A 24585-nucleotide genomic window follows, 5' to 3' on the forward strand; every position below is an offset into this window, starting at 1 on the left:
GAAAAATACTTTCTAATTTTCTTTTTTTTAGAGAGAGATTTCTGCTATAGAGTATGTGCACTTGCCAGAGAGACAGAAAACAAGAAATCACCCCAGGAGGGATGGCCATGCCATAATCCCTTCTACTCCCCTCTCCTCTCGGGATTTTGGGCACCTATGCACATGTGCCCGGTGTGAGTTTTAAGCTGCTGGGTCTGGGACTTGAACTGCAGTCAACTATATGGGAGTCCAGCAACCATTACACCATCTGCTGATTCTTAAAAATACATTTATTTAGGGGGAAATTATTGTTATTTATAAATTTATATTTCTCAGGCCAGTAATTTTTTTAACACTAAACATGGAAATGATAACTGCCAAGTTCTTGTTCTCCCCTAAAATTAAAGGGAAGTAAAATTCTTTTCATAGAAATAAAGCATATTTTTTTTAAAAAGAACAATAAACTAATATTAGATAACTGATTCTAAAACAATCTTTCTTATTTTCTTCTTATTTAAGAAAGAGAAAAAGAGAGATGGAGAGAGAGAGAGAAAAGAAAGGGGAGAGGCTGGCAGGTAGCATGGTGGTTAAAGGTGCTGGATCCCTACATGGCCAACTACAGTTTGAGTCCCAGACCTGGCGGCTTGCTTTCTCACTTTCCCTTCCTCTCTCTCTCTCTCCCCCTCTCTATCTTTGTCTGGTCAAATTAAGAAATAATAACAACAAATGGAATAAAATAAACAAATAAATATTAAAAAAGAAAGAAAAAAAAGAAAGGGGAGAGAAAGAGAAATAGGCATTTCCTACAGGATCTCATTGCGTCGAAATCCTCCTGCTCCAGTCTCCCAATCAGCCAGGATTACAGGCACAAGCAATCCACCCAGCATGTTCAGGCTGGCCTGGGAACTGAACCTGGGCCCCTTCACATGATCTTTTCTTCAGATTTTCTAAGAGAAACAGTTGACTTCTAATTCCACATGTCAGTTCCATTTTTCCTTTATAAATGTTTTTATTCACATTTCCTTTCTGTGGGAGTGATATTTTATTGTTCTATGAAACCCAACTTCAATCTAGCAGGTATTAGTAAGATAGTATATATAAAACTGAAAAACAGATGTTTATGTCCAGAAATTACATATTTCTTTGTTCTTCCTGCATTTAGGTGATCTCAGCTTTTTTCTGAAAGTGAGCATTAAACCATTAGCAATAAGGTAGCTCTCCTGAGGACATAATTTTCCAAATAACCATGTAGTTCACCGTTTTTCACAGAGAAGTATCCTGAGGACTGGGTCCAACTGGGAGGAATGTTATTCAGGGTGGCCTGAGACAACATAGCTGGATGAAGAGTTCCAATTTTCATCATCTTAGTTGTAGAGAGACAAGGTCATAGCACAGAGGGCAACTTTATGCATTTATCAGCCAGGCAAATGAAGAGACAAGTAGGGAAGCTGGAAACAAGGGAGTGAGGATGTGAACAGAGCTGGTGAGAAGGTCACAGGGCGTATTTCAGTTCTGAAGCCACCAATGGGAAGCCTGTGCAGAGTGCTCCTTTAACGTAAGCCGTCAAGAGAGGCTCAGCAGCTGAGAGCAGCCACCCAGCTCTCCAGGCTGAGCCCTGGAGATGTCATTCTATTCTCTTTTTTCTATGCTTCATTTTTGTCCCAGTGCTGTAAGATTTTTGGCCTTTCATTCTTCTCTCCATGGGCCCTGGAGGTTTTTTTGTTTTGTTTTGTTTTGTTTTCTTTCTATCCAAGACAGAGTACATGTCTACATAAGCCAAAGTGGAAAAAGCACCATGATCCCTTTTCTCCAGTCCTCCAGCCTATGGGTCCTGCTTCTTTTGGGCTTTTTTCCCTTTCTTTCCTTTTTTCCCTTTCTTTCCTTTCCATTAAGAGCTCTCTAAAAGCTCCCTCTTCGCTTTTGTAGTTTGTTGTTGTTGTTGCACATGTAGCTTGATCTGGAAACCAGGACTTTATGTTGGCCTGGACTTCTCAGGTCTTTATCAATTCTGCAGAAAATGGAACAACTTGGCAACAGGCATAATAAGAATAATTAAAAATAACAGGGAGCACAAAACTAAGAAGTGAGATGCAAAAATAAGAGGGAACATGACATCAAGTCATAGGTTTTCATCTGAAAATATCCACTCTAGCCAACTGAGAAGTTCGCTTGCAAATCAGTTAACATCTCTCTATGTAGAGAAAAGCAAAGCCACAGGGACATTTTGCAATCACATATAGAGTTCACTTAGTATGCTACCTTCTGGTGAAATTCTTACATAAAACAAACCTTTGAAAATCCAGGATGAAAATAATGGTAGCCACTAGTAAAATTTCCAAGGGCACTTTTAAAACATAGAGTAGATTTGTTTTCCTGGTACAACTGCTTCAGAGAAGTTCCCACTTAAATCCATGCATGGTCATTTTATGTCTGCCATTATGCCTTCTTGTTTGCTAAACGTAAGTCTGTCTTGTCAACGAGCTATTTTAAAAAATACTTTTTGAAATCACCCACACTCCAAACAGCAGAACTGCTGTGTGTATACAAATGCTCTGGAAAGGCACAGTCAGGTATTGGGTGTAGGCACAGAACAAACCGCATGGTCTGCCTTGGCAGCCCTGTCCTCACCTGCAAGCTGCCCACACACACTCCCTTCCAAACGGTGCTTCCTCTGATGCCAATTGGCTGACTGAGCTACTGTTGGGAGGAAGTCTATGGTGGGGGAAGGCTTGTAAGTGATGTTGATATTTTATAAACTAAATTTCAAGTTTACAATTCGATTTACTCTTTAAAGCAAATTCACGTTGGAAGTCCTGCCTCTCCTTAAAGATGTGGGCAATCCAAGAGTTAAAAAGGTATGGAAGCTGGTGTAGCTTGGGGCTGTCATCCAAGGCCAGCTGAAAAGGCAGCAGGAAGGGTTTGGTTCTGGCTGGGCTACAGACAGGCCATCTGGATGCAGGGAAGGCCTAGAATGCCAGGAGCAGCTTTACTCTTTGCTGTTAGACTTCGTTGACTCTAGCCTGGGAGAGTCTTTGGTTTAAAACCCAAACTGAGAGTCTTCTTTGAACGTGGATTTGATATTTGAGCTTTATTTATTTCTATTTTTTTTTAATTTGCCAGAAAGTGCATGTGCTAACCAGGGAGAGAAGGAAAGTGAAAAAAACACGGTCTCCCATGGGAGATGGTCATGCTGCAATTCCTTCTCCTCCATCTCTTGCTCTTTCTGGGATTTTGAGCATGCACACATACCACTGGCATGTTTCTCAAGCTGCTGAGTCCAGAGCTTGAACTACTCAGTTGACCATGCAGGATCCAGTCACCTTAACTACTATGCTACAGACTAGCTTGATATTTGAATTTCATATAAAAGAAACATTCACTACATATATTCTTCTTGGAAAAAAAAAGTTCATAGAGAGTAATGTATACACAATTAGCAAACTTAGAAAAGGATGTAGACCAAATTCACCAGATTTACAACTATATCAAAACTATTCATAAATCTTTAAATAGTTTTGCTAGAAATAAATCTGGATAGGTTGTCAAAAAAAAAAATAGGGTCAGTAGGTGGAATGCTGGTTAAGGCACTGGACTCCTACGTGACTGACTATGGTTTGAATCCCAGACCTGGCGGCTTGCTTTCTCACTTTCCCACTTCTCTCTCTCTCTCTCTTTCTCTCTCTCTCTGGTGAGTGCATATACCCTATAGCAAATTAAATAATAATTATTATAACATTAAATTAAATATTTTTAAAGGAAAAAAATGTGTATTGTCTTGCCAGAGGACACATGCACTCACCAGAGAGAAAAAAGCACACCCCTCAGTGGGGCATGGTCACAGCACAATCCTCCCTTCTCCGTTTCTCCACCCCGTCAGAATTTGGGGCATACTCACACACATGCTCAGTGAATTTTTCAAGCCACTGAGGCAAATCTCAGTCAGCCCTGTGGGCTCCAGCTGCCAGTGCACAGTGCTTAACCACTACACCATGGGATGGCTCCCAATTTTTTTTTATTGTATCCCTCTTTTACTCTTATGAAGAATTATTTCACTGTTTTTCCTATAGTATACTGCAAAAGCAATTTTACTACATTGACATTGACTTTTAGTCTTTAATATTATTTTTCTTCTCCATTTTTGCTTTATATTTAATTATGTTACAGTTATAATTAATTATATTAGACAGGATGATAGCATGAGTGTGTTGTAATTCCTTTCACAGGAAATTTTTCTTTAGTAAAATTGAGAACAGCAAACAAACAAAAAAAACCTGCAGGGAAATTATAGCAACTTCCTACTCTATATCACTCATGAACATACACTCTGTTTGGAAACCACCCTCTTTAAAAGATACGATCTATTCTCCCTTAGCTATAGCAGTCTATGCTTGACTTGTATGTGTTTTTCTTAACAATTAAAGGAAAAGGTGAATGTAAATTCCCTTGGACAAAACAAAACAGGAAAGAAACAATATTATCCTTAAGAGAATTCTTACCTTAAGGAAGAGAAAACGCACGTATCTTTCTGTGTGAGGGAGGTGGGTGAGGGAGGAATATTTTTCTCTCCAAAGCATTAATTGCCACCTAGCAGCAGAGAAGGGAATTGCACACTTAGCTTGGGACTGAAATTCTAGAAAACATTAATTTTAAGGATACATTACTTTTATTGTGACAACATATTAAAAATTATAAACCCACTGGTAGTCTAGGGATTGAATTTTTTTTCTCATAAAACAAATGAAACTGGCTTATTTGTGAGAATACTTTTTCCATCATAAAATGCCCCTGTTCTTTTATTACCCTTGTCACCCCTGCAACAGGCCAAAGAAAAAGAAATTCTGAAGCCATCATGACACTAAAAAGTGTTGTTTGAGGCCTATTACAGAAAGAAAAACCTGGGGACCAGCAGATGGCTTAATGGCTATGTCACTGGACTCCCATGTACTCGACCACAGTTTGAGTCCTGGACCCAGTAGCTTAACCTCATGCCGGGTGCGTGTGTATGTATGCCCAAGATCCTGAGAGGAGAAGGGATTGCGGCCTGGCCATCCCCCCTTGGGGTGGGAAGGGGGTGATTTCTTGCTTTCTGTCTCTCTGTCTCTGTCTTTCTGGCGAGTGCATATGCCCTATACCAAAAAAAAAAAAAAAAAAAAGGGAAGAAAAACCTGTTTTTAATACAGAAAACAGTTTCCCAAATAGAGTAATCTCAGGATAGATTTCTATAAAGATGAGATCAGAATATATTTTGTTGTGCTAGGACAATAAGAGAAGGTTTATTTTGAAAATGAGAAGACATTTTTAAAAGTATGAAATGATTTCCAGACCAAGTTATCATCTCAATTTGTTAAAAATCTTGGCAACTAAATGAATATAAATAAACTGTCAAAAAGGAATAAAGCAAAATTAAATATTTAAGAAGACTTTAAAACCTAGCAAAGTTAAAAATAAAGTTTTTGGCTAAAAGCATAACTTATTTAAGAGATTAGATATGGAGCAGTAGTTCACTGTATAAAACCAGTGAGTCACATTTCATTTAGATAAACAAACAATAGGCCTTCCCACTGTATCAATTATATGAGAATATCATCACTAAGGCAACTATAAACATTTTAGAAGACAAATGACAATTCTAAAAAATAATAATAATATAAATATTTAATAAATATATACTATATGCTAGGCAGTATACTAAGTACTTTAAATGAGAAATTCACTTAATCTTCAGGATAATCATAGAAGAAAATGTTATCTCTATCTTGTTAGTTTCAAAATCACCAACAATTGGACCAGCGGGTGGTGTGATGGTTAAGGTGCTGGATTCCCATATGGCTGACGTGGTTCAAGTCCTGGATCTGGCAGCTTGCTATCTGTGTGTGTGTGTGTGTGTGTGTGTGTGTGTGTGTGTGTGTGTGTCTGGTGAGTGCACGTGCCCTACAGCAAATTTAAAAAATAATAAAAAAATTTAAATAAGTAATTCTTAAAAACAACAACAATAAAGTGAAGGTTCAAAAAGGTGATATGAGTAATCAAAGGTTTTAGAGTTCACAGTAGCTAAGCTCAAATACAACACTGATCCATATTAATATTGGAGTGCCCCAACATTCAAATCTTGGAACTCTTCTATTTTCACTCCAGTCTCATCATTCTAAATAAGTTAGCTCTCCCTGATGGTGACCCCCTAATTTTGGATCTCCAGCCTAGACCTCGCCAATGAAGTCCAGCTCCTCTGTCAACCAGCTACTCCCTCTCTCCACTTGGACCTCTAGTAGACAATCCAAACGCGAAATGTACAATACTGTATTCCCACAAAACCTTCTCAACATCCAATTCACTAGTAAAGTACTGTTGGCTCTGACTTCAAAATATATCCAAACCCCAACTACTTCCTGCCACTTAACTATCACAACTCTGGCCCAAGCCATCATCATTTCTCTTGGATTACTGTAATACCCTTGATCTTGTTAGAGGGATTGGCTCCCTACAGGCTATTCTGAACATAAGGGCCAAGCCAGTTCTTCAAAAATGTCAAGCCTGACACTCGTCTTTTCTGGAACCCTCTAGTAACTTTCCACCTCAGTCAAAACCATAGTTCTTAGTATGGCCCAAGGGCCTAGGCCTACACTATCTGTAACCCCCAGCCCATTTCCTCTCTAATTTTATCCCATACCTCCCTTCCTCTCAGAAATTTTTGTGTTTTGTTTACTGAAGTATTCTCAGCATCTTAACAATAACGCTTGGTAATCAACATATGTTTGTTTAATAAATCTGAGAAATGTCTGACTCTAAAACCTAACTTATTCATCACTACTTTCTAGGCATGAATCAATGGCTCTGTGAGATGACAGTGTTTGGCTGGAATATTCCGAGTGACTCTTACATAAAAGCCCTACTTGTGGGCTGACAGCAATTAGTCTCTTAGGATTTTAATGGTTTTTCAGCTGCTCTAAGTATGGGAACTTGGCTCAAAATATACTCTGATTTTTAACTAGAAGTTGCAAGATGAATCGAGAAAGGTTTATTGGAAGAAGAATAAGACAGAAAAGTAACACCACTTCTCCAACTAAAAGACTATTGTTAGTTATTTTAGAATGTTTTTTTAATTTAAAAAATAAACTCTATTAAGAGCAAGCCGAAATTTTCCCAAGGACATGTAATATTCATTGTTACTCAACTAGCTAGATGATATTCTGTAATAATTGCTTAATGTCTGGAAAAAATATTTCTAAACAACTCAAGGATGCCAATGGTTTTTGTATAGGCCTCTCTTTTGGTTATATACACTAAGAGGAAAATTATATGAAAAGTCTCCAAAAATGTTGATGGAAAATGTATATTATGAAAAAGCTATGCATGAATTTCAACTTTTTTGCATCAGAACGAACCAGTACTAACTTGCTACAACAGATCCAAATAGGATTTAACTTGATCACTAAGAAAGATACGACATCAGTTTGAAAAGAGCCAGTGATGGGATGGTTGAGGCGGCTAGATCCCACCTAGCAGACTGTGCAGTTTGAGTCCCAGACTGGCAGCTTGAAAAACACATAAGCGTGTGTGTGTGTGTGTGTGTGTGTGTGTGTGTGTTTGCCCAAAAATCTGAAAGGAAAAATGGAGGAAAAGGGATTGCAGTGTGACCATCATCTATGGGAGCTGCTTTCTCCCTTTCCATCTCTCTCTCTCCTGTGAACATATACATCCTCTAGCAAATTAAAAAACAAACAAACAAGAGTCCCTATCAGAAAAACATAAATTCTGCTAAAACTAAAGCAAGAATAAACTTCAAATTTATGGCGAAACTTGTGAGGAAGAATGGTGAAATTATCAATGCTTTACATTTACGGTGACAATACCCCAAAGAAAAGAGCAATTTACAAATAAATAATTCAATTTAAGAAAGGGGAAGACAAGGTTGAAGATGATAATGTCTGCAACATCAGTTTGAGAGGAAATAAATTCATCCTGTTTGTCCCCAAATATTACAGAAAAGGACTGACAATAAACAGCAGAAATAATAGCCAATACCTGACATCTCAGTTGGTTCAGCTAACACAATTTCGAATGAAAAATTATAGCTGAACAAACTTTCTGTTTGATAGGTGTCCAAACAGCTGTGTTCAAATCAGCTGCAGACAAATGTAGGGCTTTCAATGGAAATTTTAAACAAGTGGAATTATGATCCTGATGCATTTCTTCAAAGAATTATAACAGGAAAATGACACATTTCTTTACCAGTACAATCTTGAAGACAAAACATGATAAAAGTAGTGGCTACCAGGAAGTATAAGTGGTCCAATCAAAGCAAAAGCAGACCGGGCAAAAGTAAAGGTCATAGCCACAGTTTTTGTGAATGTTCAAGATAATTTTTGTTTGTTGACTTTCTGGAAGAGCAAAGAACAATAAACATCTCATCTATTAGGAGTGTTTTAAGGAAGTTAGCCAAAGTCATAGCAGAAAAATATTCTGGAGAACTTCACCAGAGGATCCTTCTCCACCATGATGATTCTCCTGCTGATTCCTCTAATCAAACAAGGACAATTTTGCAAGTTTCTATGCAAAGACATTAGGTATACACCTTACGATCCTGATTTGGCTTCTTCTGAATTCCTTGTTTTTCCTATCTTGAAAATCTTTAAAAAAAACACCTGTTTTTCTTCAGCTAATAATTTAAGAAAGACTGCATTGACATTATTAAATTGCCAGGGCTCTCTGTTCTTTAAGGATGGACTAAATGGCTAGTATAATTGTTTACATAAATGTCTTTTAAACTGTCTTGAAGTTGATGGAGTTTATATTGACAAGTAAAGTTTATATTTTTATTTATAACTTTTAATTCCATTTTTCTAAAACTTTTTGAAGTCCCCTGTATTAAATAGTTTAGACACAACTCTAAATTGCTATTCTCCTCAATTATGTCTGTTCACTCTGGTTTTCTCTGTTTGAAGTTTTAGTTATATTACTAGAAAAGAATCTTAATTTTTGAAAAATTTCAAAAAGTTGGGAATGGTTGCAAACAAGACTAGTTTAGAGTGATCTATCTAAAGGATATCAAATATTGGTCAAATAAATTATTAGGTTGTTGGGACCAGCAGTTAGTGTAATGGCTATGTCGCTGGACTCCCATGTAGTCAACTGTGGTTCGAATCACGGACCCGGTGGCTTAAACCCACTCCAGGCGCATGTGTGTGCATGCCCAAGATCCCAAGAGAATGGAGGAGAAGGGACTGCGGCGTGGCCATCGCCCCTGAGGGGTGATTTCTCGCTTTCTGTCTCTTTGTCTCTCTGTGTCTTTCTGGCGAGCACATGTGCCCTATAGCAAAAACCTCTAAAAAAAATTATTAGGTTGTCAGGAAAGTCATGACATATTTTTCTTTGAAAAAAATGCTACATGGAGAAAATAAAGCAACCTAGTTGGTGATGGAAGCATTAGGAGAGAAATTTTAGGCAGAGATATAGAGGAGAAGTCAACCATTTCTCCTTTTGCCATGGCAAGCTGGGAGAAGCAAGAAGCTTCCACCTTAAACTTTTTATTATTATACCAGACACATTTCTTTACCAGTACAATCTTGAAGACAAAACATGATAAAAGTAGTGGCTACCAGGAAGTATAAGTGGTCCAATCAAAGCAAAAGCAGACCGGGCAAAAGTAAAGGTCATAGCCACAGTTTTTGTGAATGTTCAAGATAATTTTTGTTTGTTGACTTTCTGGAAGAGCAAAGAACAATAAACATCTCATCTATTAGGAGTGTTTTAAGGAAGTTAGCCAAAGTCATAGCAGAAAAATATTCTGGAGAACTTCACCAGAGGATCCTTCTCCACCATGATGATTCTCCTGCTGATTCCTCTAATCAAACAAGGACAATTTTGCAAGTTTCTATGCAAAGACATTAGGTATACACCTTACGATCCTGATTTGGCTTCTTCTGAATTCCTTGTTTTTCCTATCTTGAAAATCTTTAAAAAAAACACCTGTTTTTCTTCAGCTAATAATTTAAGAAAGACTGCATTGACATTATTAAATTGCCAGGGCTCTCTGTTCTTTAAGGATGGACTAAATGGCTAGTATAATTGTTTACATAAATGTCTTTTAAACTGTCTTGAAGTTGATGGAGTTTATATTGACAAGTAAAGTTTATATTTTTATTTATAACTTTTAATTCCATTTTTCTAAAACTTTTTGAAGTCCCCTGTATTAAATAGTTTAGACACAACTCTAAATTGCTATTCTCCTCAATTATGTCTGTTCACTCTGGTTTTCTCTGTTTGAAGTTTTAGTTATATTACTAGAAAAGAATCTTAATTTTTGAAAAATTTCAAAAAGTTGGGAATGGTTGCAAACAAGACTAGTTTAGAGTGATCTATCTAAAGGATATCAAATATTGGTCAAATAAATTATTAGGTTGTTGGGACCAGCAGTTAGTGTAATGGCTATGTCGCTGGACTCCCATGTAGTCAACTGTGGTTCGAATCACGGACCCGGTGGCTTAAACCCACTCCAGGCGCATGTGTGTGCATGCCCAAGATCCCAAGAGAATGGAGGAGAAGGGACTGCGGCGTGGCCATCGCCCCTGAGGGGTGATTTCTCGCTTTCTGTCTCTTTGTCTCTCTGTGTCTTTCTGGCGAGCACATGTGCCCTATAGCAAAAACCTCTAAAAAAAATTATTAGGTTGTCAGGAAAGTCATGACATATTTTTCTTTGAAAAAAATGCTACATGGAGAAAATAAAGCAACCTAGTTGGTGATGGAAGCATTAGGAGAGAAATTTTAGGCAGAGATATAGAGGAGAAGTCAACCATTTCTCCTTTTGCCATGGCAAGCTGGGAGAAGCAAGAAGCTTCCACCTTAAACTTTTTATTATTATACCAGACATATTAACTACTAATCTGTTTAATTAACTAGTTGACTTATTTAACTTGAAAAAGTAATGATATTTGTACCCTGTTTCATTCGAGGAACATGGAAGAATGAACTCCAACAAGTGTCTTAGCATGTGAGGGAAAATAAGTTATTTGGAAACTGCATCCTATGTATCTCATTTGTTCAGCATATCAGTTACAGTTGCTAAACAGAATAACATAATGAGAATTACCTGGCCAAGAGGGGATCCATTTCAACTTAGCTTTTCTTTCTAATTTACTTTTATTTGATTCTCAAAAAAAGCCTGACATAACTTACCAATGACCTTTAAAGAGGTAGTTATATGTTTGGGTGAATGGTCTTCCTATAAATACTTTATTGATCAATTTTTAAGCTCTTGTTTAAGGATCAAGATGCATCTGAAGCCAAATCTTCAGAACATTTAGAAAGGGGCCAAAAGTCATATAAAACTTTAATGAGCACACAGTAGCTTCAGTTTTGACAAAAAGGTCAACCAAATGCCTCTTCCATTGGTCTGTATGTGGAACTCTGAGAGAACTACTCTGAAGAGTCCAAAGCCCAGATTGTAGTTTAGGAAATAATAATTTAAAGGACAGGTTTCAGAGCAATATATCCATCACTCTTCTATTCAGTTATTCAATGAACTGTTAGTGCCAGCCTTTGTTGCAATTACTAGGACTTCCTCAGTAAATTCTTAAACAGTCAAAGTTCATATCCTTGAATGTTTATGCAATTCCTTGTTATACTGGGTCATCAGAAAAATCATGATGCATTTTTGTATAGAAAAACAGAAAAATATGTTATGACTTTTCCAATGACTCAATATATTTACAAAATCTGCCCATCCCTATCAACTTTCACTTGAGCTGGCTTCAGTGAACTTTTCTTTGCATCTAGAAGACTCTTTCTATAAAAATAACACAGTAATGGGGCCAGCAGGTGACATAGTGATTAAGGCATTGGACTCCCATGTGGCTGTCCATGGGTCAAGTCCCAGATCTGGAGGCTTAAAACTCATGCCATGCATGTGCCCAAAATCCCAGGAGAATGGAAGAGAAGAGATCACAGTGTGGCCATCTTTTTCTCTACAACCAGCACAAGCATCCTATGGCAAAAACCTTTAAAAAAAATTTTTTTTAAATCATAACACAGTAATAAGAGGATATCATCCTAATTGCAGGGAGCACCTGTATATCAACAAGAAAATAATTAACATAATAACTTTAAAGATGCAAGAAGTGGCAATTCACTAAAGTAATATAAATAGTAAAGAAATACATGAAAAGTTTACTAGTGATCAAAAAATAAAATGAAAGTAAAGCAACAGATTTTTCTTTTTTTTGCCTATTAACTTGATGAAAGTAAGAAGTACTTAAAATACCCAGTGAGTGTTGATGAGAGTATAAAGAAAATGAACACTTGGGGCCAGCAGGTGGCATGGAGGTTAAGGCAGTTGGATCCCACATAGCAAATCGATGGTTCAAGTCCTGCACCCAGCAGCTTGTAGATCATGGTGGGCATGTGTGTATGCATGCCCAAAATCCCAGGAGGAGAATGGAAGAGAAGGGATCACAGCTCAGCCATTACCCCCTGGGAAATGATTTCCCACTTTCCCTCTTTCTGTCTCTGTCCCTCTCCAGCAAGTGAATGCACCCTATAGCAGAAACTAGGAAAAAAACAAAAAAAAGTGGACTTCAGGTACTGTAGAATATAAGTTGATATAACTTTTATTGTAGTTTAGCTATATTTATCAGTTGAAATGAATAATGCTATTTCTACAAAATCATTATAAAAGAGATAATCAGAAAAATACACAAAAGATAGTATTTTTTTTTTGAGAGGTTTTCGCTATAGGGCGCGTGTGCTCGCCAGACAGAGAGACAGAGAGACAGAAAGCGAGAAATCACCCCCCAGGGGGGATGGTCACGCCGCAATCCCTTCTCCTCCATTCTCCTCTCAGGATCTTGGGCACGCATGCACACGTGCCCGGCGCGAGTTCTAAGCCACCGGGTCTGGGATGCGAACCGCGGTCGACTACATGGGAGTCCAGCAACATAGCCATTACGCTAACTGCTGGTTCCCTTCATTATAGTATTTTTATAATTGCAAAAACTTGAAAATAATCTGATTGCTCACCAGTAGTTAATTATTATATTTCCACACAATGGAATACAATGTAACTATTAAAAATAATATAAACCATTCCATTTTTTATGGACATTAATAAATGGTTGTAACTTTTAAAAATTTTGCCAGAGGGCATGTGTGCTCACCAGGGACAGAAAGAGAAAAAAGAGGGAGAAAGCACCTGCCAATGGGGGTGTGGCCACACCCAAATCCCTTCTCCATTTCTCCATCCTCTCAAGATTTGGGGACCAGCAGTTAGCGTAATGACTATGTCACTGGACTCCCAAGTGGTTGACCGCAGTTCGTGTCCCGGACCTAGTGGCCTAAAACCCATGCTGGGCACATGTGCGTGCATGCCCAAGATCCCAAGAGGAGAATGGAGAAGAAGGGATTGCAGTGTGGCCATCCCCCCTGGGGAATGATTTCTCGCTTTCTGTCTCTCTGTCTCTGTCTGTCTGGCGAGTGCACGCGCCCTATGGATTTATGGCATTTAAGCACATGTGCCCAGTGTGTTTTTCAAGTCCAAGCTGAGGAGTAGAACCATGCAGTCACCCATAGTGGGATCTGGTTCCTTTAACTACTGGGCCACAGGACTTGCCCAAGATGGCCATAACTTTTTAAAGCAGTCTATTATGATCTTATTGGCAAACATATATATTTATTATACATTTGTGTGAGGTATGTGAGTAGAGATATAGGGGAAAGAATTGTCAAAATGTTTATGTACCAGGAACCAGCAGATGTCATGACAATTAAGTCACTGGACTCCCACATAGTAGACTGAGGTTTGAGTCCCAGACCCAGCTGCTTTAAACTCATGCTGGGTGTATGTGCATGCGTGCCCAAGATCCCGAGAGGAGAATGGAGAAGAGATTGTAGTGTGGCCATCCCCCAGGAGGTTATTTCTCACATTCTGTCTGTTTCTCTCTCTGGCGATTGCCCATGCCCCCTATAATAAAAATCTCTGTTAAAAAAAAAATGTTTATGTACCATATGGCAATTTTAAATGAATATGTATTTTTTTGAGAGATTTTCACTGTAGGGCGCGTGCGCTCGCCAGACAGACAGAGAGAGACATAGAAACAGAAAGCGAGAAATCACCCCCCAGGGGGGATGGTCACGCCGCAATCCCTTCTCCTCCGTTCTCCTCTCGGGATCTTGGGCATGCATGCACACACGCCCGGCGTGAGTTTTAAGCCACCAGGTCCGGGACACGAACCGTGGTCAACTACGTGGGAGTCCAGCGACATAGCCATTACGCTAACTGCTGGTTCCCTATAAATATGTATTTTTGATCATTTGTACAATGTTATTCATTCATTCACCAATATTTATTAAGTGCTCAATGCTAAGAATTGTGCTAGGTGCTAAGTAAATACAGTCTATTAATTTAATCCACTAAATTAACAGTACTTTTTAAAAAATTATAATGAACAGTATTGGTGAATTTAAGGAGGAGGTGAGCTCACACACTGCAACTGAGAGTCTTGTTAAATAAAAATTATAGGAAGAACATTACTTTGGACTAAGATCCTGCTCTAGGTCCCAAATGACAAGACAAAAATGGAGTCACTCATGATAAAATGCCCCAACATCAAACTGAAGATTTTAATCATCTGATAGATCCCCAATTAGACCAGTTCTTTCTAAAAATAGGAGATTCCAGTCTGAGTCAATGTTTTTTTTTGGTTACTGATTTTTTAAAAAATTGTATTTACTTAGAAGCATTCAGAATGTCAACAAAACAGCTAAAACTTTTTTTTTGCAATTACAAAGTAGAATTTAGTTTACAGAACAGAACAATTATTTCACATAAGCTGCATCCGAGACAACTGAAGATGAGAAAACTACCATTGCCATGTATAACTAACTTGTGCTGTACACCAACAAGAACCTGCTTTAAATTTCCATGCCAATTGACAAACCCCATACTGTACCAGGCAAGGTCAGTGACTATTGAAAATACCACCAAGACAGGGTTATCTAAAAGGCACATTTGGTAGTGCGTTAACTATACAAAAAAAGGCACTGTATAGTTTAAAAACAAATCTTACACAGTCTTATATTTCATTTTTTTTCTCTTAAGGAGTGAGTTGTATATAGGGGGTTAAATGTTTTATAGACAAGGGGAGAAAACTGTGCTAGAACCAACTTATTCATCATTATCTTCACCTTCCTCTTCATCTTTCTCCTCTTTCTCATATTCCTCCTCCTTTTTCTGTCTTTCAGCTTTGGCAACTCCTTTTTGCTGCATCAGGCTTTCCTTTAGCTCAGTATGCAGCAATATTCTTTTCATATTTTTCTTCAGCTTAGCAGCCTTCTTTTCACAAGACTTTTTATCATCTGCAGTAGTAGTATTCCCCATCTTCCAGTTTATCTGCAACCTCACCAATAGATAGGTCAGGATATTTTCCTTTGATTTTTGGGCAATATTTAGAACAGGACAAGAAAAAGGCCAAAGTCTTCTTGGGTGCATTAGGATCCTTGAACTTTTTTGTTCCTTCTTTAGGAGGGATAAAAGTTTTGATTTCTCTTTCATAACAGGCCTTTTTCAAATCTTTTTGACCTTTGCCAAATCTTCAAATTTTCCTTTCTCTTTAGCAGACATGGTCTTCTACCTTTCTGAGCACTTCTTAAAAAACTTTGAGTAGACTGAAGCTTCTATGTGCTTCATATTGTGCTCCTCTCAGTAAGTTTGCACAAAGAATGCATATGATGGCTTTTTGCCTCTCAGCTTCTTAGGATCTCCTGTGACTTGTTCAGTTACTTTTCTCCATGAGGCACAGAGTTTCCCAGTGCCTGTCCGGCTTTCACTTGCCCCGATGCTGTCTCTGTGGAGCTCAATGTACTACAATGACTGTAAGAGTGGGAGCCAGACACAGCCTCCTCACTCTCTTTGCTCTGTAACCTGAGTAAAGGCTTTAAGGAAATAAAATTTACATAAATCTTTTTTTTTTTAAAGAATTATTTATTTATTTATTTTTAATTTGCTATAGGGCACATGTGTTCACCAGAGACAGAGAGAGAGAGAGAAAATGAGAATGCGAGCTGACAGATCTGGGATTCGAGCAGCAGTCAGCCATGTAAGAGTCTAGCATCTTAACCACCACACTACCTCTGGCCCATCTTACATACATCTTATGACACCTGGAATAGTTAAAAAGGCTATCTATATTCATTGGACTTTTTGTTTTACAAACATCCATCAGTTATAATCAAAATATTTAAGTTGCCATTTGCCAAACTGTCTCCACACTTGGCTTAAGATTAAGCAAAATAGGGGTCAGCAGGTGGTGTAGTGGCTATGGTACTGGATTCCTACATGGCTGACCATGGTTTGAGTCCTGGACCTGGTGGCTTGATTTCTCACTCTCTCTCCCTCTCTTTCTGGTGAACATATGTGAACTACAGAAAATCTTAAATAATAATAATAAGGAGGTTTGGTAGGTGATATGGTGGTTAAGGGCACTCAACTCCCACACAGCTGACTGAGGTTTGAGTTCCAGACCTGGCAGCTTACTTTCTCACATTCTCTCTTTCTCTCCCTATCCCTCTCTGGTCAAATTAAAATAACTGAATAAAAAAATAAAGTTAAATAAAAATAATTCTTAAAAAAAAATACATAAAATTAAATAAATAATTATTTTTTAAAAAGACCAAGCAAATAGCTTCCAGGTGGACAGGTCATTCTGATACCTTTATCACAGAATTTATCCCATCACTGCTGTGTAAGAAGACTCCTGGCTAAGTCCCCCTGCCATTCAAGCTTATGCCTTTAAAATCATCTTGAAGGGGCCAGTAGAAAGTGGGTAAGGTGCTGGATCTCAGATGGCCAACTCCATAGTTAGAGCCCCAGACCCAGTGGCCTGAAAAACACACCAGGCATATATATGCAAGTGTGCCCAAAATTCCAAGAGGAGACTGGAGAAGGGATTGTGGCACAGCCATCCCCACTCTCTTTGTCTCTTTTAGGAGTGTACAACACCGCATATGGCAAAAAGTCAAAAAAATAATGTCTACTTCATTTGGCCCTGTATGCCCATTTGGGGAAATTTATTCTAAAGAGCATGGATATACCATCTTCCTATCTATATCAGCTAATAAACGAATACTTTGGGTGAACCTAAGTATGAAACAACAGGGATCTGGCTAAATATCAAATATTCACAATGCAGAATACTTGAGAGTTATATTTGGCCTGGTAAACATTTAACATGGAAGTGTTCAAAATAAATATGTGGGGGCCAGGAGGTGGCATAGTGATTGTGATACTGGCCTCCCACATGGCCAACTGCAGTTTGAGTCCCAGGCATGATGGCTTGAAATTCATGCCGGGCACGTGTGCATGTGTGCCCAAAATCCAAAGAGGAGAAGGGACTGTGGTGTGACCATCCCCCTTGGGGAAGTGACTTCTCACTTTCTGTCTGTTTCTGGTGAGTGCACACACCCTATAAAAAAATCTCTCTGGGAATCAGCAGTTAGCATAATGGCTATGTCGCTGGACTCCCACGTAGTCGACAGCGGTTCGTGTCCCGGACCCGGTGGCTTAAAACTCACGCCGGGCGCGTGTGCGTGCGTGCCCAAGATCCCGAGAGGAGAATGGAGGAGAAGGGATTGTGGCGTGACCATCCTCCCTGGGGGGTGATTTCTCGCTTTCTGTCTCTATGTCTCTCTCTGTCTGTCTGGCGAGCGCACGCGCCCTACAGTGAAAATCTCTCCAAAAAAAAAAAAAATCTCTCTTAAAAAGTTAAAATAAAAAAGGAAGTGAAAGGGCAGGCAGGTGTTGTCGGGGCTAATGGTGCTGGACTCCCACATGGCTGACTGCGGTTCAAATCTCGGACCTGGTGGTGTACTTTCTCACTTTCCTTCTCTCTCTCAATCTGTGTCCCTCTCTGGTCAAATTAAAAATAAATAAGGTTAAATTAAAAATAATTCTTAAAAAAAAAGGAAGTGAAAAAGCATAGAGTGTGATACTATTGTAAGTTGCTATTAATTTGAACATATTAGTCTGTCTGTTACTTCACCAGCAAAACCCAGATCCTTAAAGATTCTTTCAACTCTTAACTTACCTGAGTCTATGTACTCATACTTTGTTCTTTATAAAGTCATTAGCAGTCAGCAGATGTTAGGTAGGGTACATGAGCTCCCCTTAGAGGGAAAATGAGAAATCACCCCCTAGAGGGGATGGCCACACCACAATCCCTTCTCCTGGGATTTTTGGGCACACAGGCCCAGAATGATTTTCAAGCTGCCAGGTCTGGAGATTCGAACCGCAAGGACCATGGGCAAACCAGTGCTTTAACTACTATACCAATTGCTGGGTCCTGCAGAAATTTCTTAAGTTAATTGATTTGAGGATTTACTGAAAGATACTCTCAAAAGAGAAAATGTGTAATTCGAAAGAGTCTTTTTTCCCCCTCGGTGGCCTAATCTACCGCGAACGGTCCACGGTTGTTAGAGCACAGAAAGCCATTCATTAGTGCTCCCCCAGGAGTTCAAAATCCGGTGGAGGAAACCAAAAATAATAAAAATGAGTGATCAATGACAACAGAGCCTTGAAAGATGAGCTTTGAAGGGAGTGAGGAAAAGCAGTTCAAGGCGGAAAGGCAAATAAGTACTCAAACAAGATTCTGAGGAAGGGCATGGCTAACGCACACAAACGGACCATTATCTTGTGGCCTTTCCGGCAGCCTCGGTCTTCTCAGTCACACAACACCCCAAATCTCTGCGGACGGTGAATGAGAGGTTGGGGGGCCGCTCGGGTCAGAACTGACAGGAATTTCGCTGAGGGCACGTCAGGGTCGGCCAGAACAGCTCTCGGTCGTCCGCGGTCTTCCCGGCTGTTTCCCGCCAACCTCAGTTCCTCGAACTTCCTCGGAGGCCACGCCCACCCCTGGGCCAGCTAGGAGGTTTGAGGGCGGGAAAGCGTTGGAAGCCTATCGATAGCTCTGGAATAGACTGCCTTACCCTGCGCCGCCGCCGCCGCACCTCCGGCAGGCTTCTCTGTAGATCGCTGAGCGCTCGTTTCGGCAGCGGTCCTTGAGTCGGAGGTGTGCAGGAGGCAGTAACCAGGCCGGTGCCGGAACCATGGTGCGTTAGATCCCTGTCTTTAGACGGTTTGGGGCAGGGGTCCGGTGTCTAGGGGATGGCGAGCCGTCCCTCCTGGCATCGTCAGAGCGGCCTGAGGCCACGAGGCGTGGGAGCCTTCGCTGACCGGAGAGCTCCGGCAGTGATTCAGCATCTCCGGCCTGGCCGAGCCAGGGGCGGTCGGTAGTCGGTGCGGCCTTTCTCCACGCTGCTTGTTTCACTTTCCCCGGATCCGCGGGCAATTCCGCCTCGGTCAGACTAGCCGACTTCTGCCCTCAGGTTCCTTCAGTGGGATAGATTCCGAGCGATCCAGGGTAGCCCCTCGTGTCCGGCACGGGAAAGGATAAGACAGGGACTTGACTTCATAAGACAGGGCTTCAGCCTTCCTGTATCGTCAGTGTAGACGTGATCCTGGGCTTCAGGTTCCTGAAACCATTTACCTAATGGGTTCATATGATTCATCTGTCCCCTAGAGCTCGATAGGAAAAGCCCCTTTCAGTGACTTTGTCCAGTTGCCTAGTTTTATGGATGAGTAAATCAAGCCTTAGAATATAGGATTCTTGGGCTTCTAGTCTGATGTCTACCATTCCAGCACTCAACCCCCTCACCTCCATGAAGATACGTCCAAGTACTGATAGACTTGTTTTAATACTGTCGTTATAGTAGTAATGATTCTTTCTCTGTAGCTATTCGTGTCCATCTCTAATTTCCTGAAGGCATTTTTGTGTTTATTTATTCAATATTCATACTTACATTTGCAAAACACTTGTACACGGTATAAGTGCAGTCAGCGAGAGTTTAAAGATAAATTAGACATGTCTAATTAGGGATGTGTAGATAAAGAACTGAAGGGATGTGTATTGGAATTTTTGAGAATGAAGATGGAAAAGACTTTAATAGACATTTGAACTAATTTGAAGAAAAGGGAGGATTTTGACCATTCGGTCTTGGTATAAGGGAATAACGTGAGCAAAGATGGTTATGTTTATGCATGTAAGTTTTAGTAATTGACTGAAACCAAAGGGAGTGGTATGGACAGTGACCAAACAGGAAGTAGGGAAGATAAGACTCCTGTAGGTCTGCTTCTCCCACTACCTTCTTAAGGTAAATGGAGAATTGACTTGCAGTTGAGTCCACTAGTAATCTTCTGATGTAGGTACATTAACAGAATTGTGTTAACACTGAATGGAAACATATGCAAGCAATTCCTTAAAGAATGTTAAGAGTTAGCATTTGTAATGTTGTTATTCTAATACATCTTTTTTCTTTCACTTTCAGTTTCGAAACCAGTATGACAATGATGTCACTGTTTGGAGCCCTCAGGTAAATTTATGTTTTATAACATCGTGAAGTAGCTTTCCGTGGCTGCAATATATACAAACTCATGTGAGTACAGACTGTGAGAAAATGGAATATAACCATTTTAGAGAATCCTGAAACTTAAATTTATCATTAGAACCAGTTTCTGGCTTTTAAAAAAATCACTTGAGGCTTACCTGTGCTTATTTAAGCTGTGGGAACTATAGAAAGGTCTTGTAAGATGACTCTGCATGCGATGTATTGGTTTTTCTCTTTAGGGCAGGATTCATCAAATTGAATATGCTATGGAAGCTGTTAAACAGGGTTCAGCCACAGTTGGTCTGAAATCAAAGACTCATGCAGTGTTGGTTGCACTGAAGGTAAGTAAAGCAATAAATACCTTTTTCTCCTTGAGAAAGGAGTAGTACCAAATACAAATTTCACTGTATAGACAAGTCGTAAACTTATTTTTATGTCGTCTCTGTTTAGAGAGCACAGTCAGAACTTGCAGCTCATCAGAAAAAAATTCTCCATGTTGACAACCATATTGGTATCTCCATTGCGGGGCTTACTGCAGATGCTAGACTGTTATGGTGAGTATGATTGTGAAAAACACAAACAAGTCCTTTTGGTTCATAATTGATTGCTTTTTTTTTTTTTTAATTTGCTAGTGGAATGTGTGCTCGTCAAAAAGAAAGAGAGGAACAGAGGGAAAATGAGAAAGCACTCCTGTGAGAATGGGCACAACACAAAACTTCCTTTCCATTTCTCATTTCAGGATTTTGAGCATATACCCCATGGGTTTTACAAACTGCTGGGTCTGGGACTTGAATTGCATAGTCAGTCATTTGGGATCCAGCCACCCCAACCACCATGCCACTGACAGTCCCAATTACTTATTTTGAAAAAATTAATCCAGATTAGAAACTTTAGGAAGTCATCTGCCAGAATGTTTACAAGTTAAGATTGTAAATACTTTAGTGGACTTGGGTTAGTTACTAAGTATTTCCTCTCTCTGTTCCTGTAGTAGTGACTAATAGAATTAAACATATTACTACTAATACTTTTAAGAAGCCACTGAATAATGTGATACTTGTTAGCATAATACGTATAGCTTGAAACCACATATTGTCTAAAAAGAGATTTATACTCTGGTTTTTAAGGGTAAGCCAAATTACCCATACTTTCTTTAATACATTAGTATTTATTAGACATTTATTCTTTTTCTTTTTTAATTTTATTTATTTATTCTTTTTTTTTTTTTTTTTAAATTTGATCAGAGGGGGAGAGAGAGAGAGAGAAAGTGAGAAAGCAAGCCACCAGGTCCAGGACTTGAACCGTGGTCAGCCATGTGGGAGTGTCCAGCACCTTAACCACCACACCACCTGCTGGTGCTCAAGACATTTATTCTTTACAAAGCCCAATAGTGGACGCTGCAAGGTGTACAAAGGTGACTCAAACATGTACCTCATCTTCAAGTAACTTAAAAGTTAGTTTTTCTATAATAAAAAAGTAAAGTAACATTTAAATTTCAGTGGGAGTCCAGAATAGATATTATTTTCAGTTGAGAGGCAATATGTAAATAGAGAGGTGGGGCTTTGAGGCCAGCAGGTGGTAGTTAAATCACTGGATTCCCACATGGCCAACCAGGGTTTGAGTCCTGGACTTGGTAACTTGAAATCACACCAGGCACAGGTGCATGCATGCCCAAAATCCCCAAAGGAGAAGGGATTGTGGCATGACCATCCTCCCAGAGGGTGATTTCTCACTTCTCTTCTCTGTCTCTGGTGAGCACACATGCCCTTTGGCAAAAAAATAAAGAGTGGAGCACACATTTTTAATAGTTCTGCCTCTATAGAAAGGGACTTTTCTACAAAGAGGAGGGGCTTTTAAAATCACACAAATTGGGTTCTTACCTTCACCACTTAGTATCTGAAATTGGACTAATTACTTAAAATCAACTTTCTCACAAATGTCCACGCCACAATGCCTTCTCCTCCATTTTCCTCTCAGGATCTTGGGCACACATGCACACGCGCCTGGCATGAGTTTAAGCCACCAGGTCCAGGACTCGAACTGTGGTCGACTACATGGGAGTCCAGCAACATAGCCATTATGCCAACAGATGGTCCCCTGTTTTCAATATTATTAAGTAAAGCTAATATAGAGTCTTAACATGGTGCCTTTCAGGTAGTATGTATGTATCTGGGAGGTGGTAGTTAGCCAAAATTAATATCTTGAGTTTATAATTTGATTCAGAAGGAAAGAATATAAGCAATGAAGGCAAATAATAATGCCATTGTTTAGGATTTTCGATGTCCACCCAGTCCCTTTGTCTCTTAAATTATCAATACAGTGGCCAGCAGGCGGTGTGGAGGTTAAGGCACTGGAATCCCACATAGAAGACTGCAGTTCAAGTCCTAAATCTGGCTGCTTGCTTTTTCTCTTTCTCTCTCTGGTCAAGTTGAATAATAATAATAATAATAATAATAAATAAAATTAAATGAATAATTCTTTAAAGAAAAAAGTTATTACAATGAGACTGTTATGGACGGCTGTCTGCTTTTTAAAATGTCAATATATTTTATGTTGTCAAACATTCTGTCAAGTCTTCAACAAAGTCAAGACATATTTTTCTATTTTTCTATGCAAAAAATACATTATGACTTTTCTTACAACCCAATACTTAACCCAGATTCTCTCAAATATGCCATATCAACTTGTAATCAATATAAAAACTTTATTAATGAAATAAAGTACTTTTTTAGTGTTAAGTCTTTGAAATTGTATGTGAATTTTGCACTTACAATACATCTCAATTCAGACTAGCTCCTTTCAAGGGCTCAGTAGCCACATGGGATTAGCGCCTGCTGTGTTGGGCAGTATAGTTTTAAATACCCTAGGAAATGGACTTAAAGTACTGCACAAATAACTTGGTTCTTGCAGGCAATATTTGTTCATCAGATGTGACATATGCTGGCAAAGCAACATAGAAAGAAAGGAGTGTGTCCATTTCTTATGTTTTATCCTCTTTAATAAATATGAATTCCCTCTTTTCCAAAATTAACTCTGCTTGAATCTGGTTGGATTTAACAGACTCAGAAGTCTAGTATAGTACCCAGTGTCTCTTAGAGAAGCAACAGTAGAAGTCACATTGGTAGGAACATATGAAGATGTTCTTTGCTTTGGATTCTATTTTGTGCAGTTGTATTATTGGAGAATTTTAGTCTACTTTCAAGAATAACAGCAGAGTAGGTTCTCTTTGGTGGTTCAAGACCTAGAATTAAGTTAAAGTATTGTTGACAATGGGAAGGATGGAAGAAGAAGAGCTTTTCTTGTGTTACCAGAGAGCACATATACTGGGGGGCATGCTAGAAAGCACCCCATCGTGGGGCATGGTCATGCCACAATCTCTTCTCTGTTTCTCCATCCTGTTGTAATTTGGGGCATACATGTCCACCATGGTTTTTCAAGCCACAGGGCTGAAATTCTAATGGCAGTCAGCCATGTGGCCATGTGGTATCCAGTCCCTTAAACACTAGGCCACAGAGCCAGCCAAGGTTTTTTTTTTTTGTTTTTTTTTTAGCCTTCTCTTCTCTGTTCTATAGGTGGACTAAGACAAAGATTTTCTAGAGCTAGGAAATATTTTAGTCTCGTAAAAGCCTCATGCGGCCCCCACAGTTTGGCACAAAAATGCATACTTTTGACCATGACTTTCTTACTTTCTGGTTTCCTTATCTGAAGGTAATTCATGTAAATGTTTGGAAGCAAAGTGAAATCAAACTACTTTATTTACTTGGAAGACCTCTCTGTGGTTCGAAATTACTAATTTTTCTTGTTTCTTTTTTAGTAATTTTATGCGCCAAGAGTGTTTGGATTCCAGATTTGTATTTGATAGACCACTTCCTGTGTCTCGGCTTGTGTCTCTAATTGGAAGCAGTATCCTTCTTATGTCAGCATTTGTGGATGTGAACATTAAAGCATTTTGACATTTAATTCTTATGTTATTTACTAGAAATACTATAATACATATAAAATAGGTAAGATTATGAAAACTTTAAGATAAGGAATTGAGTCGTACTTTCATTAGTCCTTAAAAGAAGTTTGTGTTTTCCCAATCTACATAAGCCCGAGATCAAGAAAACTATCCAAGCTTTTTTTTTTTTTTTTTTTTTTTTTTTTGGTTTTTTCCCAAGGGGAACATGCCCTCACGGGGGA

The 24585-nt window shown here is 39.1% G+C and overlaps 1 protein-coding gene and 1 long non-coding RNA gene across 2 annotated transcripts in view; one reads left to right on the forward strand and one right to left on the reverse strand.

Moving 5' to 3' along the window:
• Positions 1-943: 943 nt before the first annotated feature.
• LOC114006338 (uncharacterized) lies at positions 944-18886 on the reverse strand. The gene is made up of 3 exons (XR_003548071.1): positions 18647-18886; positions 4476-4563; positions 944-1987 (listed from the first exon to the last, which is right to left on the reverse strand). It is a non-coding gene; the product is annotated as an uncharacterized LOC114006338 (long non-coding RNA).
• A 67-nt stretch (positions 18887-18953) lies between these two features.
• The window catches only part of PSMA1 (proteasome 20S subunit alpha 1), a 15737-nt gene continuing 10105 nt past the window's right edge, over positions 18954-24585 (forward strand). The window contains exons 1-5 of the mRNA XM_006142529.3: positions 18954-19071; positions 20347-20391; positions 20646-20747; positions 20857-20960; positions 24218-24306. Of these exons, the coding sequence (XP_006142591.1) occupies positions 19069-19071; positions 20347-20391; positions 20646-20747; positions 20857-20960; positions 24218-24306 (343 nt within the window). The 5' untranslated portion in view covers positions 18954-19068. The remainder of the gene's footprint in view (positions 19072-20346; positions 20392-20645; positions 20748-20856; positions 20961-24217; positions 24307-24585) is intronic.

Source organism: Tupaia chinensis, unplaced genomic scaffold (genome assembly GCF_000334495.1).
Source record: "Tupaia chinensis unplaced genomic scaffold, TupChi_1.0 Scaffold000077_1, whole genome shotgun sequence".
NCBI classification, from domain to species: Eukaryota; Metazoa; Chordata; class Mammalia; order Scandentia; family Tupaiidae; genus Tupaia; species Tupaia belangeri.